This window comes from Oxyura jamaicensis, chromosome 2 (assembly GCF_011077185.1).
Source record: "Oxyura jamaicensis isolate SHBP4307 breed ruddy duck chromosome 2, BPBGC_Ojam_1.0, whole genome shotgun sequence".
In the NCBI taxonomy this organism is placed as follows: Eukaryota; Metazoa; Chordata; class Aves; order Anseriformes; family Anatidae; genus Oxyura; species Oxyura jamaicensis.
Window position 1 is genome coordinate 17,556,508 of NC_048894.1, and position 16,320 is coordinate 17,572,827.

Here is a 16,320-nt window from a genome sequence, read left to right on the forward strand (position 1 = left end):
AAACATAAGATGACTGTAGATGTGGATTATTTTCAAGATCCAAATGGTATCAGAAGAGCTGTAACTTAGAACTGACATGGAAGACGTGGCTGTTAAGTGAGTCCTTGAAGCAGTGGCACAATCAAGGACAATTTCAATTGTGGTTTAACGATGCTAGATTCTGTGAACACATCTTATGGGCATATAATGTAATGTAACTTCATTGAAGATACATTTTTTTAGATATGGAGCTTGATTCTGCAACCTCAGTCAAGGATAGCACTAACAGCCCATTCATACAGTGCTCAGGTATCTTGCATCTATGAAGAGGCCAACATAGCATTACACAGGGTCCCTGGGGAACAGCAAAAAGCTTATGTATAGAAACACAGACAACACAGAGCTAAGACGTAAGTCAGAAGCTGTGAACAAAGTCTACAGCACGTGAGGATCTAAAATACAGGAAGGCAGGATATATGATGCTATGATTCTATATGTGTTGCTTCCTTCATTTCTATATAGATCTATCAAAACAGGTTAGTTACACTGTGAAGAAAGGCTTCAGGTTGAAATCTCAATAGCTACTCTTCTTTACCTGTTATTAATGTATTACTGTTATACTAATATCTTACTGTTTCCATTTTTATCATCTATTTCCAAACAGTCGTATATTTTTAGGAGAGAAATTTAACAGCCTTGGTAATTTTGCTACCGAAAAAAGAAGTGGTTGCTCATTTAGTTTGACTGGAATTTTAAGCACCTTCAATTATTTTCTGTGTCAGAACTATCTTTGATGTGGACCTTATCTTAACTTATTATTGTGCTTGTGTTGCCATGGTAAAGGGCCATGCTGCAGTAAAACTGAACAACTGAATTCCATAATGGATTTTTGTTGCTGAAAATTGCATGTTTAACTTCGTATATGATGCCCTTCCTGTGAATCACCAAATCACCATGCTTTTTTTTTTTTTTTTAAATGCTTTATTTTCAGGGTTGAAGTGCAGCTAAGAACTATTTCTAGAGTACTAAAATGACAATAGTGCAATAATGAAAAAAATTACCTTTCTTTTCTTGGTTTCCGTTTTTCATCTTGCATTGATTTCTAAAAAAGCACAAAATAATTAAAAAAATACCGAAATGAAAGTTTATGCAAGGATACAAGTCATCAATATACTAGGTAGGAAAGTGCTGCATATTTTTTGTTTAATGAAAATACAGAGAACTTAATTTCTTGAGCCATAGAGCAAGTGCACTGGCAAAATCTCTTTTCATGCTCTGTGACTATGTATGTCACTGAGAATGTGTTGAAATGCTGTGAAAAAAAAAAGCTAAAGTAATTGTGATTAGACCAACAATAATAAAAAGTAAAATTTCCATGTATCTGTAGTTGTTTTAATGATGTTCACAACACTATCTCACTGAGGCAAGTTTACTTGGATGCCATGAGAATTTCCATGTATACAGACAACACAGTGGGAGAAGGCATAATCCTGTTCTCATTAATGCCAATGCAACGTTGTCACAGGTTTTAGTAGGATAAAATTGACAAAGGCCCCATTTAGAAGTATACTGGGTGACAAAATCACCTTTAGGATATGAGACATCCAGAAATGCAGAGGAGAGAGACTGATAAGGAACGTGAGTAATTTCTTATCTCTAATAGATTTCTGTCCTTACGCTCAGGAAGAACATTATGTTGCAGCATCTAAAGCATGACGTAAGCAGTATTTTTAAGTGCAGATGGTCTTAAATTTGGTCTTAATTTTGGCCTTGATTATGTTTCTCTCAAACCAGGGAACACTTACTAGAATTTATGAATTGTAACACTGTAAGGCCACTGAGAACCAGGAATCCTGATGGACACACACCTCAGTCTGCAGGCAGATGCAGAAGACCTCTAATTTCAAAATGACAGACTGATTTAAAGTAATAACCGCCCAAATAAGCTTTTAGTGGCTTGTATGAACAAAGGCCTATTGTCAGGCTTCATTTACACCGGTGTACCACTTTAGTTCATTTGATGTCCATGAAGATGAGTGACAATGGAAGGTGTCTAATAACATCTGTAATGCAGTGTGAGAGCAATACCTGTTTTTGCTGAAGGGGACCATAAAACAAAGGATTTTTTTTTTTTAATGCATTCATAGTGCATGCCATAATCTGGGTAATCTGGGCTTGATAATGTGTGAATAGTGGCTGATCACAAGATTTTTTGTAAGGCAGAAAAGCCACAAAAGCTGGGAAAAACTGACTACTCTCTAGTTTCCTAAGTCAGAGGTAAATGACTTGTCCAATGTTCAAGAACAGAACTGGTAGGCCCATTTTCTAAGTTTCACTGTAGTATAAATTTATTCTGACTCTTCCTTACCAGTGAGTTTCATGTCAGGAAGACAGGCTTCTCTTTTTCACACCCTCATGAAAAATGCAACTAAAAGCAAAGTTAATAATATTGAATACCTTGCAAAACTGCTGTTAATATTTTGTTTAAAAAATCCCCAATATGACTGCAGTTTTTGTTTGCACTGATATGATATCCATTTTCTGATATGGAGATGGCCACATAACAAATTTGTGTTCATAAAATACAATGTTCCTGCCTGCATAGTCTCAGCTTTCTAAATATGCATTTGCCTTGGAATTACACATCTCCTCAGACATTTCCCAATACAGCATTCAGTGTCATGCCTTTCAGTTCAGTCCTCTAACTCACCAATCTTGTTTTCACAAAACAAATCACATTCTTAAATGCCAATTTATTTTTAAGGATACCATTTCTTTTCAGAATATCATTGTTCCCAAGCTGTGTTATTTCAAAGCCCCCATAATAAAATATAGCCGTATTTGTCTTTTTTTGGTATGCCAGACACAACTCTCCCTAAAGGCCCTTGTGACACCTTCTGTTGAAAGGAGAAGCAATTGCTATGGTTAGTTTATTAGCTGGGCTCTCACCGGCTGCTAAAATAGGTCACTAAGATACAGGCACCTCGAGCAAATGACATTAATTGCTTTTTTTGTTGGAACTGCTTTTTGAGCTGCTTTTACATTTTCTCTCGTTATGCTTACTTTCTTGCTCTCTCTTTTTTTTTCTTTTTTTTTCTTTTTTTTTTTCCTTCTCTATATATTTAAGGGCACTGAAGTCAAGAAAGGAAAGCAGACCTTAGTATCTGAACTTGGACCAAAGGCTATATATAGAGACACTCAAATCCATTAGTCTCCTGTGCTGTTTGTATTTGCCAGTTCCTTCATAATCACAATCTGACACATTTGTAAAGGAAGTTACAGTGTGCATACTAATACAGCCTATTTTAATATTTGCTCTCTCTGCAAGATCGAGCACTAATTTAGACACTCAAAATAGCTCTCCGAATGAACCTGTTTTTCTCCCATGACTTACAAAGAAACTATGGAGAGTAGTCATTTCCTCTAGGTACTGAAAGTGCAAATGCTGCTTATGCATATAATGAATGTACATATGGTTAGGTAAAAAAGCAAAAATTGGCTTGATGTAGGGTCCCAAGCTGGGTAACTCTGAATTTTAATAATTTCAAATCTAGTTTGCAATTTGACGTTTATGGCTAGCTTCCTTTCAGTAAGGCACAGCTTTTGTGCTGTATCAGAAAGGAATACAGGAACTGGGCAATTAGAGAGTATGTTTAGGTGGGAATTATCGGGCAGTTTTAGCCCACAAAAACTTGCTAAACTCACATGTATTAGAGTGTAGTATGTGGAGTCTTCTGGATTGTTTAATGTCTTGGGCTTCCGTGGCCTCCTTGGGGGTCTCTGCTTTGGGCGAGAGTCTTCAACTTTGGCTGCAACTGTGGAAAATAAGAAAACAGTAAAGCTCATTTCTTCATGAAATGGGAGGCTTTTAAACAAAGAGAATTTCACCGGAGAGCAAAAAAATCAATTTAGCCAATTTACTGCTTGCAGTCACTCAAGAAAGCAACAGTTTTTGGCATTTCCATGTCCAGACTGGAAAGGAGAATGAGTTTATTTATTTGATTCCTGACTACCCACATGGACTCACGCAATGAATGTCATAGTGGAACAGTCCAGCAGTCTGCCTGGCACGGGCTTCTCCTCTGAAAAGGGTTGATGCTGCACATTTGGAGTGGTGCTCCAAAGGGTGGTGGCTACCACCTCTAACAGGGAGCTGAGCAGGGAGGGTGATGTTTTTTCAGACTCAAGTCAACCATTAAGGTGTCAAATGTGGGAACCAGCATTAGGTATCTTCACTACCCCATTCAAAAGTTGGTCTTCACTATTACGGTGTAGATATTCCCCCGCTGAGGCTGTTCTTTTTCAAGCCAAATGACATACCGTTGGGTAACACAGCATGACCGTGCCCATAGCATCCAAGCAATCCAGTATAGATTCTCTGGTTTAGATGTACTCAACTCACAGTCTCTACTTCTACAAGAACTTTATACAAACATACCAGGAATGTATTCATTCTAATGGAAACAAAACCAAGATTTTCACACAAAATGGAACTGCTGTCTTCTTGTAATCACCAGGCTCTAGGTTAGACACTGATTTGTGAGCTATGTAAGAGTCCATAAAAGAATCATCTCTACACTCATCAGTGATGATAGTGTGAGGGTGGAGTAAAGATCTAGCTTCAATAAATTATGGAAATGCGTTCTGCTCATCTACTCCTCTTTCACATGAAACAACTTTGACTCCATAATCCAGATGTGCTAATTACATGTGATTGAGTCTTAGAGGGAAGAATGTACTTTGTTCTCTAATGGCCACCAGAAACTCTTTCACACTATAAAAATAAAACCTCTCCCATATACATCAGACAACTTTTTAATTATAGAGGTAGCATGATCATTTAAAACAAGAAATGGTCAGTAATACATCAGTGTTGACTCCTGCAAAATTAGCTGTGTAAGTTTTTTGTTATGTGTGATAAATAAAGGCTTGTAAAGGTCATGGATATACAGAGGAGCCAGAATGAATAATGTTAATTTAAATTGTAGTTGGATAATGATTACATTTATTGTTTTAGTTTCTTATCTAAAATGCAGACTGCTTCTCATGTAATGAATGTACCTTTTAACATTTTGCGCTTACGAGAACGATGGTGTTTTTCTAAGTAAGGGTACAGATAATTCATGCTAAACAATGAGATTTAGATGCAATATATTTGTTTCACTAACTTGCAATAAATATAAATTACATTCTTTCATTTGAGTAGGTATGGAAGGCCTGACTGTGCTCTGTGTGGGCTGTTGGTACCCTGCTGCATTTCAAATGGGCCACCTGGAGTTATCTGAGTTTCCATTTGTGACTGAATAGAGGCAAACCTTCCCTGTTGTATTTTTAAACACAATGGGAGCCTAAACTGGAAACAATACTTTAAAACAAACAAACAAACAAAGAAAACCAAAACAGAAAACCAAGCACATAAAATTTGGTGTAATTGAACGGAAATACCTAAATTCTTGTATGTAGGACATTTACAAAAACTGTATCAAAGATCCTGACTGAATGAAAATCTGGAAAAATAAAATGAAATCAAATTGGAGGCTCTAAGAAAATCTCAAGGAAAAGACTCTCATGATACCTGAAGATTTTTTATTGTCCTCCAAGAATCTATAACAATGTATGCTGTTACATTATATAATTCATCACTGTCAAACACGAAAGCATTTTCCTATTCTAGACAATAATTATTCCACCTGAAATTAGTCGTACACTTCTTGCATATGTGCTCTGCAAAGAAGACTCATCTTACATTTAAAAAAATAATTTTGACAATGATAAGGGTTTTAGGAAAAAATAGCTAATTATCTGGGCTCATGCATGTTACATATGAATGAGCTATGCAAAAGAACTGAGGGGACAGAAGTACCCTGCTGGGGCAGCCAGTATTCTAAGCTTGGACATCCGTTGTTCCTTTTTAGAATTACATAGAGGGCTGAAAATGCAATCCTGAATTTTGCCTTTAAATTACACAGTACGTTAAAAGTAGCTTGCTGGATTTAGCTTTCTTTGTTTCACCAGAAAGTAAACTTGTGATTTCCCTCTGCACTTAGATGTCTGTGTTCATTGCAACTGAAATACAGCTGATGTGGTAGTTGTTTGTGCTATTGGATAACTCACTGCACAAAGTAAGATTTACTGTTTATTAGCTGCTGATAATCCCAGAAATCATTTACTTGGTGGAAGGCAAATTAAATACCCAGTTCTGATAAATGGTGAGTGTGATGTGCTTGTTTTCTAGATGGCCTACACCTTTCTGCATTAAGCAATGAAGCAGAAAGTGTAAAATCATTCACTTATTAATAGACCAATTATGTTGCTTCTATAACCCATAACAAAGCAAATGTTTCTTTTGAAGCCTGATCTCTCCATAGTAAAATACCTCATTGCTTATTTTTGCTTAAGATCCTCCTGTAGGAAGGTTTTTGAGCTTAACAGTGAATGTGTGCCATGCTGTAATCCATGCCCAGGAAGTTAAATCTCTCTGCTGCCCAAACCCGAAGCAGACCATCACAGCATACAGATCAAGCAGTGGTGGAAAGTTTAACACAAGTTAAGCTCACTCTCCAAGAGAACGAACAAGTTACAGTGCTGAGGGTCAGCCAAGGTGTGTGAACAGTGTGGCTGCCTATTTAATGTATGCCACAGACCACAGAAACTGTAGAGAGCAGTGCATGTCTGAAACATTCAAGTACAGGCAAGAAATGCTTGAATAAAGATGAGTCAGTATCACCAGCTCTTTACATTGAAATGTATCCGCACATCCTGACGTACAATGATAAACTTGGAAGACAACGATCTAGAGGAATCAACATCCATGGATGCTAATGTAAATTAACATATGACTTACAACAGATCTTATACCGAAGACTGCAGAAATAGTGTGGTTACAGCTGCGATAAGCATCTACGTGATGAAAGGTCTCTGTTTGTCAGGCCACCTGGAGAAACAGATAAACCTGTCTGCAGGCCACCTGAGTGAAATGTTACTTGTTTGATTCAGCATTGCTCCACATCTTATGGGGACAGGAAGTATAAAGCTAGTCCCAGAAATGAGCAGGAAAAACAAAACAAAACAACAAAAACAACAAAACCAAACAAGCAGTAGGACCAGTAATTGTCTGGGTTTTGTTGGGGAGATTGGAAGTAATCAGAAAAATGCAGAGATAGTAACTGGAATTCCAGGACATGACAACAATAAATTAACAGCTATTACCGCTTACAACATTTACGTGCATTTCTTTTTGTTGTGCTAATTGTACCAAAAAAAAGTAAATTGAGTTTGGGAAATGCATGTAGAAAAAGCACTATTTTAAAGTTCTGGTTAGTAATTTTAGGGCTTGTTTATTCATAGGATGTTCACCCATGCCAAGAATTGGAAATTATGGTTGATGGGCACAAGCTTTTAGCAATCTAGAAAAACATAGGGGGATTATTCTGGCACAAACTTAGAACTAGGAACTGCAAGAGACCGAGAACTTACTAGTTGCACCCAGCAGGAGATGACAACGTTTGATCTCTCATGCCTAAGTCCTGCCCACCCTGCCAAGGGACACAGTTTCAGTCTCTGGCTGATACTGACACTCTCATATCTGTGAGTCTGGTGGCCTAGGCTGATTGTTATTTAGGAGAGGACGTTTAAGGGAAATAGCTTTGCTCCATTTCCTCAATTTCCCTGATCTCATGCTCTGCCAATGGATCTAACCAGTGCCCTGGCTGCTTGGTGCCCAGAGAATGACCAAACAGCAGAAGCACTTCACTGCCCTGCTTTTCTCCAGTCCCACTCCTCAGTGCTCCATGACTGGCCACTCAGTTCCTCTGTGCAAAGAGGAAAAGACTGGCCTCTCAATACTGCTCTGCTCCCACAGCACTAGAAGAGCTCCCTTTTTCCTGCAAAGGCTTCCCAGATACTCAGTGAAAACAGTGCTGCAGCAGCCTACAGCAGGAGGAATCCCGGGTGAAAACCCTGCCTGACTCACGGCCTTGTGTCACTGAATAGGCTCTAAGCTGCACAGGAGCTCCTTGTTCCCAGTGAATTTCATTTTAAATATAGAAAATTCTCTTCCAGATATTTTGTACTTGAACTGTCATTTAATCCTTACAAAGATGAGCACCATTATTCATCTGGTAAAAAAAAAAATAAATCTGTTCCCATCACGATCAAATTCCCACACCTTCAGGTTTCGACTAGGTAGCAGCCATTTGTGCATCTATGCTAACACTGCAGTAACCCCAAGGCTCACTTATAGTCCAAAGGTGCAGTCCTGGGATGTAGCCATTATGTTTGCTGAATGTATTTAACAAGAAAATATAACCTACTTGATGATTTGAGCCACAGGGAATACTGTTTGTTCAGTAACCTTGTGCAGTGTACCCGGTGCATTTTAAATTCACTTATGAACAATTTAACCTTGTAGATTTAAGACTCATTTAACATTTTGGCTCATAGGTTCTTTAAACTGCAGGATTTGCATTTTTATTAAAATAAACAAATTTGAAAATCTGAACACTTGTCACAGTTTGCCACCCAGATGTCCCACAGTTCCTCCCCTTCTGTGGGCAGCAGTGTAATAAAATATTTTATTATAGGAGCAGGTAAGTTCTAAAACTTACAGTGGCCACCTAGCCACTGATGAAGGCAGACAAGCATTCCTATCTGGCATAAAGCTATAAAATACAATTCACATGTTATAGGTGTAAAATGACATACAAAACCAGCAAAGCTGAGGAAGATATGTAAGTGTAAAGCACCAGAGTAATTAGATATAGGGAAATAGTACATGATTTAAACAACTGCTAACAACCTCTGCTTTCACAAGGGTAGGACAGCAAAGGTGGCCCTAGAGAGAAACCTGCACTAAAAGTGTATCCTGTAAACGTGTGTGTATAAACTGTACTGTAACACCTAATGTAGGCAAGAGGACAGGAAGGCTCCTCCCTGTTTAATGACAGTCATCACTCACCATGTCTACCTGCTTCACTTTAGCATGGCAGTCTGCAGCACATTATCTCAAGTCTTTATTTTCTGTAGTTGTCTGTGATCTCCCTACACTGCATATAGAAATGGATGCTGGTAACTCCTGTTTTGTAGGCAGTGCAACCTACATGATCATAGGCATACTTTTACTTACAAATTCTGTACATCCAGGTAGATCGTACCTGCTATAATAAATATCTGCTTAAGTTAAGACAATGCAGCCTTGTGACTGAGTTCTGTAAGGCTTAGGCTCCAACCAGCTCCCAGGCACACCTGAGAATTGCTGCAGCATCTTCTCCTGATTGATCTTAACTGAAAAGTAAACAGTTTTCCTGTTGTATGAATTATGCTTGAATGTAGAAAAAAAAGTTCATGTTCCATACCAAGAAAAGTCTTTCAGTGAGGCTTAGCAGTTGTAAATATGGCTTCTGGGGATGTGAGGAATCAAGGCTCAGGCCCCTGCTGCCATCCCGCCAGCCGAGCTGCTGTTCACTGTCAGAGTGACAGTGGTGTGGAGACTGAAATTTCACGTCATGGCTTGGAAGGGACACAGTTTGACTAGAGGCCAGCTGGCTTACCTTCTTGCTTTCTTAAAGTTCAGCATCTGTCAAAAGTCACCTTTGTCACATTTATCACAAGTAGCCACACGACTTGTGTGAGGTATGACAAGCGAACACAGCACACACGGACTACAGCTGCCCAAGTCAGACCAGCTGGGCAAGAAGGACCAAGGAACAAAACCCAGCTCTGAGTGTAATACTGCCTGTTGTATTATGGGACAGCCGGCTACAAAAAGATTGGGAACAATGGTTATACTAAAAGCTGGCTTTGGAGCGGTTTTACTTACTGGAGCAGAGCATTAAGTGAGTTACTGTCTGGAGAGCCGTAAGCGGGCTGGAAAGGCTAGTTTGGTTTGAGATAGTAGAGGCCAACTCATGGTTTACAACATTTAAGGGCAAAGTAGGACACTAGCAGGCCTGTGCTTTAGTAGCACATTTCTGTTTGTACTGGATTCATTTGTAGCTTCGTGGTCAAATAGTACCCACTATTTCATTTGAAATGCATTCACGTTGTAAAGAGTAGATCTGTCCAAACATGGATTATGATTACCATTGCTGACATTTTTTTTGCGAAAGGCAATTAGACATTATTAACAAGCAGTCACTTTTTGCACCTGTAAATTAAAGAGAAGAAAAAAAAAAAGGATCAAAACATTCTCAAAGACTATGCCTGGTGCACAAAAGAGCAAAGTGCTGTCATATCGCACATGCACACATTTGCCAGGAAAAAAAATAAGAAAATAAATCCTCCTTTTGTTAAAGCCACATAATAGCAGCTTGTAAAAATGTCATATTTCTTTCTATTCATCAAAATGAGACCAAAGTCCTTATGCCACTCAACAACTGTTTTACTGTTGTTTTAAAAAATTAGGACTTGGTTCAAAGAAATGTATGACGCTCTTCACTTCCACGTTCCAAAAGATAACAAGCAGCACTTTCACACACTTCACCATTGGAAAAACACTGTATTATAACACCACGGAGATGTAAAACAGTGTGACATTTTCAAAAACAAAGGGAAGTGAAGTGGCTGACTGGTAACCACTTTAAGCAGGGCTGCATGCACAGGTGACAAGCTCTGACATTCGTTTGCCTCTTGCAGAGCTACTTAAATTTATAGCAGTGCTTAGGGAGGACGTTGTGCTATTCTGCGCATGGCATGAACATATTGATACACTTTCACTGTGTTCACTGGTGTAAGTAATGAGACCTTTAACTGGTTAAACAGGGATTTTTGTATTCTCTTTCTTCTATCTACCTCTCTTCTCTGGCTTCTGGAAGAAGAATGTGTAAGAACCAAGAGCTATTTTCCATAGCACGCATTTTAATCCCTCAGATCTACCTCATAAAAAATCTGCAATATTTAATAAAGAACTCAGTACAAATCCAAAAATTATTCAGCCTTTAATGAAAGATCACGGAACTTCATTTTTAACTTCACATTTGTATTCTTTTTGTTACTTTTTGGGAACAGATTGATCTACATAGATTATCTAGAAGCAGCCAGTTTATACTTGGAGGTTTAGATTTTCTAAACACCAAGCCCTCATTTGAGATACTTGACCTCTTGAAAGGACTGCAAAGTGGGGGTGAAGTTCCTTTAGGATCTCTTCCACTTAGCCATGGGATCAGAATGATGTTTTGGCAAACCTGGCAACCAAAGCCACAATGTTATAATGCAAGTATTACAATTGGCTCTGGGCACCCAAGGGCACTTCTGCATCTGATCCCAGCTGTGCAGAGGTGAGCAGAGCTCTTTCCCAGAGGCAATGAAGTGGCATGACTGACACAAGCTGCCCTGCAGAAATGGAGGCCCTCCCATGTTTGCCCTCATCTTCTTCTGCACCTGCAGCCCAAAAAACAGGCTGAGGAAAATCCATTACATTCATTCCAACTGAAAAGGCTTGAGCTCTTTGTGGACCTCCTGGTGGGGCACACTCTGAATGCCATGTCTTCCACCTATCAGTACCCCTGCACCTAATCTGCTCCAAGAATGGTTACATTTTGGGAGCCCTACTGCCCATGCTAACTGGAACAGATGTTTCTATATCTCTTAAGCACAGAAGTCAAATGGATGCTAATTATTAATAAGAATTTACTTATAATTTTAAAGTTATGCCCACCAACATGGGGAGGAGTTGCAGGTTTTGACAGACTCAGTTGCACTTCTGTGTAGCTAAAACTTTTACTCAGCATAAACGTGATAAACTGTGGCAAAGTGTTTGACATTGTACCTAAAAATATTTCGTTTTTACAACACAGCTGCACATCTCATCCATAACATATACTGCTGAGGAACAATGAATAAAAAAGAGTCAATGCGGATTTTTTACCAAATAAAATTATTACTAAATATGCTGTGTCTAGGCCTCATAATGATCCATTCACCAATCTTAAGAAGCACTGAAACAAAGTACCTAGAAAAATGGTAAATGTGTAAATCCCAGTCATGCTTGGACATTTCTGTGGAACGTATTTTTCAGACACATTCTGATATGAGGCTTAGTACAGAAACAAACAGCCTGAGTTACAGGAGAAGCCAGAGCTAGTTCCTCTTCTAGTCCCCTGGCCTTTAAACCATGAATAGGAGTTGTTTCTTGACAGCCCTGTTAACAAATGCAAAGTCTGCCTAACAGTAAGGTTCAACATTACCTGACTGACAAACATTAGAAGAAAGTTGGTCATTAGTTTGCTTATCTTTGGACAGCATCACGGGTCTCAGCTGATGTGACAATATCATTTCATTTAATTTTTGCTGCAACACTAAGTAGTCTTCAGATAATTTCGATATCTGAAAAAAGGTAACAGAGGATTTCTCATTATTATATAAATAAGTATATATGTTCCAAGGTAACCAAGGGTAAAATGGTGGGCTTGATAATGAATTTAAAAGGTATTGCTCCAGCTACTACAGTGCAGGCCCCTATCACACTTACCTCCCAGCCCTCTCCTTAAAACCAAACCAAACCAAACCAACCAAACAAAAAAGTGTACGACACCCCACACTGCAGCCCAGTCCTGCAGCTCCTTCATATTGATTCGCCCAGGTGAGCAGATGGTGTCTTGCTGATGTCGGGATGCAGAACAGCTTCTGCAACTGTAGGCACATGTGTCGGCACACATGCAAGTCCCTGGCACTGACACAGCAACTTACAGTTTTATTTACAGAGACGTTTCAAATGCTGAATTAAGGGCCTTGCTTCATAAATGCACATTTCAATAAACCCAGAGCTTCTGCATTTAGGTTGAAACTGGCATATTTTTTCCCCATTTTTCTAACTTCATCTTTCCCTCCTTCCTGAAAAGGGTATTTCTCTCGCAGCCCCAAATATGCCTTTTTATGCAACACTCATTAAAAATCATCAGTCTCAGTTGAGAGAGTGAAAACTTGGTTCCACTGAAGTCAGTAAGATAACTTTGCCATTCTGTCATTGCTCACTGTGTTATGTTTAACATATTTAGCTTATAAGCTTCTTACCTGCCGTGAAAAAGCTGCCAAGTCACAAGGCTCTTTCTCTGAGCCTCCCTTCAGCGTCTTAGAGTCCTCAGCCTCCGTAACAGTGTTTTCCCTATCTTTTGTTGTTTGGGGATCATTATTTTGAATATGTACTGCTTCTGTTGGCTCCTTTATATTTTTCTCTTGACTTTTGCAAGGTAATTTCCCTTCTTTTCTGAGTTGTCCCCTCCTTCTGTAACCCCTGTAATTGCTCTGAATAACCACTGCTGCCTTCTCTTTGTCTTCTGAACCTCGTTTTTCTGCTTCAGCTTGTTTCCTTGAGCCTCTTATTGACTCTTTTCTTATAATTCCTTTACATTCTCTAGGCGTCATCACTTCGTGTTTCACATGGTTTCTTTCCACATCCCTGTTGGTCTTGGGCTGGACCACAGCGGATTCTTGATTTTGCCCATCTGCACTGAGTGTGTCTTGGTTAGTTTGCCCTTGCTGGAGATCAGGTTCAGCTGTGATTTTGACAGAAGCTTTGCTGGATGACTCTTCCAAAGATGCCTGGTCTTCACCTTCACCAGCATGCTCTACTGCAGGGTTCTGCTTCATGGAAACTGTCTCTTCTTTAGTAGGCATTTTCTTTTGCTCCTGTACTTTCCCTGTGTCACTGTCCCTAGCACACTCACTATCAGTAACAGCATCACCTTCATCTTGCATCTCCTCATTCACTGCTTCTTCCAGTGTAACATTTTGAAGTGGCTGCAGTTGTGCTTCAAAGTATTCGACAGCAGATAGTTCTTCCTCTCCTATTTTTTTGCATTGTTCCTTTATTTTTTTACGTGCTCTGTAGCCTCTGTAATTGCTCTGAACAATAATAGCTGCTTCTTCTTCTGTTTTTGGAAGGACACTCTTCACTCCAGCTGGACTTTCCTCATTATCTTGAAGTTCTTCATCCTTTTCCTTTTCACTAAAGGATGATGCATTTTCAGTTTGTTTCTTTCTAAGTGATTCCCTGAATGGAAGAGAATTTTGGGAGAAATTATAGTTGAAGGAGATGAAGGATAGTAACAGCTTCGCAACTACCTTTGGTGATGCTTGTGTAGTAAAAGGCAATTTGATACATTGTAACATGGGAAAGATTTAATGCACATAGCTGGAATTGAAGATAGAAAACCAATCTATGTTTTTCTATTGACTAATACTTTTTAATGTTAAAAGGGATATTCCTGTTAAACTGTTCACAGAAAATTGCTGCACAAGGGCAGGTGATAAAACAGAAAAGAATTAATTGAACGTTTAACAAGAATGTAAGGCGGAAAATTTGTAGCACCTCCACTGTGTATAAATACACACAAGCCTAAATGTATTAATGAAAGAAAACTGCCTCACGTCACACTGGACTGTTTTCTTTCTGTGATCCTGGGCATAGGTCCAGGTCAAACTTAAAAGACCTATTCCCTCCACTGTGTTTGTTACTGTCTATAAAATTTAAGTGCCAGGTGAAATCTGTCACACTGTTCTGCCCCTTTGTCTCTTGAGAAAGAATTTTGACTCATTCACAGCTGTTTTCTACCTCTCCTCCAGCTACTGAAATGCTGTCACTGAAAACAAGATGGTGATGTGCAAAGTGCTCCTCTTCAGTGACTGGGACTACAGCCATGTTGCAGAAGTATTTAGAATGTGATTCACCTCCCCTTACTTTCAGCTTTCTGATCTGAGCAAGTCTTCTAGGTTCCTGCTTGTCCTATCACCTATGCTTATCAGACAGTGACTTAAGATGAGAGCAGCTCCTTGCAGATGCCTATTTCTTGCTCTTGTCTGAGCATTTTTTTGCAATGAGTCAGTTCCAAAAAGAGATTCATTTACAAGTTACATTAACATTACAGGTAAAACACAGTATTGTTTATCTTTTCCCTAAATATGCCATTATTCCTGGGGCTTGAAAATTTGAGAAATATGAGAAAATTTGAAAATATGAGAAAATTGCCTACTGACATTGAAAGAACTCCAAGTGAATGTACATTACTACATATACATCTAGAATAATTCTAATTTGCTTCACTTTTAGATTATATCCCTGTTTTTTAACAGTGTAGTTACTAAAAAGGGACACAGTGACAAAAGACATGGAAAATATTACTACCTCATCCTTTTGAAGTTCTTCCTCTCCTTATATCCCCTGTAGTAAGACTGAATTACTGTTGCTGCTTTGCTCCTTGCCTCAGTTAGTTCTTTCCTCTTCTTCCTGAGTAAGTATCCTCTGGCAACTGACATAATTTGTAATATAAAACAACCTTAGGCAACAAACAATGGGTATCCCAAACATTTCAGAGAGTTAAATGATAACATTATTAAACAACAACAACAAACAACAATAAAAGGGAGAAATGAGAGCATACAGACTGGGGTGGTAATTATGATTACACTTCAGCTGAAATGATTCTGTCCCACAAAACCTTTAGGGATTTCAGAAAGCTGCAGCCATTCTACATGAGGACACAAGCAGATCTTTCTCAGTATTTTATTGAAATGAAAAAAATAAAGGAAGATATTGAAAGACACAGAACTGTAGTACTGTCATAGTGCCTCTAGAACACTGTGCTCTCAGCACCACGTACCTGCTTTGCCTGGTTCAGGCAATTGATTTGACTCAAGGTCTTTATTTCCCTGGTAAACACCTGGCAATCAGGCTATAGAGATTACCAGCCTCTCTTCTGGCACAGGCTGGGAACTTTAATTCCTTAGCTGAACATTCACCAGATCAGAGAGAAACTGAAAATTTTACAGCTCAGCAGTTACAGCAGATTTCGCTCATGCTCCTTTTGCAAAGACTCATTATTCAAAATGAAAAAGCTCAGCATGAAAAGTGAGCTAAGCTCCACAATAACTAGGCACACTGTGGCAAGCATACTCAGTACTTCTGCTCTGTGGGACGTGTAAGTTCAAGTTTCTGTTGTGAACCGGGATAAATAAAGACTCAAAGATAGGTCTCTCACCAGACACGTATGCACCCTCACCACTATACCAGCTGGTAGTGTAAGGACTGGGATTCAGCTCCAGGTGAAGGTAACTAAAGTTAGGTGCGTATATGAAGGTGTTTGCAATTATGCTAAGTCTCTAACCTCTTGGTAAAGCCAATGACTAGTCACTAGGGGCTTGATATGCTTGCTGGCACATAAGTATCTAGTGCCATCTGAAGTGCTCCACAATGCCTAAAGCATCCACATGGAGCTGGCAGACACATCGAAACAGACTGGGCTTTCTGCTGAGAGAAAGTTGGGTATGCCATACGAAATAAGCTGGAGGCCAGACAGGATAACCTGGGGCATCTCAAATGGCACTAGATACCAATACAGGTACAAATTT

General features: G+C 39.1%; 1 protein-coding gene across 1 annotated transcript in view; it reads right to left on the reverse strand.

Annotated features, from left to right (window-relative positions):
* The window catches only part of MYO3A (myosin IIIA), a 113,989-nt gene that overhangs the window by 4,117 nt on the left and 93,552 nt on the right, over window positions 1-16,320 (reverse strand). The window contains exons 29-33 of the mRNA XM_035319448.1: window positions 15,098-15,221; window positions 12,988-13,966; window positions 12,162-12,300; window positions 3,685-3,794; window positions 1,041-1,081 (exon numbers count right to left, since the gene is read on the reverse strand). Of these exons, the coding sequence (XP_035175339.1) occupies window positions 1,041-1,081; window positions 3,685-3,794; window positions 12,162-12,300; window positions 12,988-13,966; window positions 15,098-15,221 (1,393 nt within the window). The remainder of the gene's footprint in view (window positions 1-1,040; window positions 1,082-3,684; window positions 3,795-12,161; window positions 12,301-12,987; window positions 13,967-15,097; window positions 15,222-16,320) is intronic.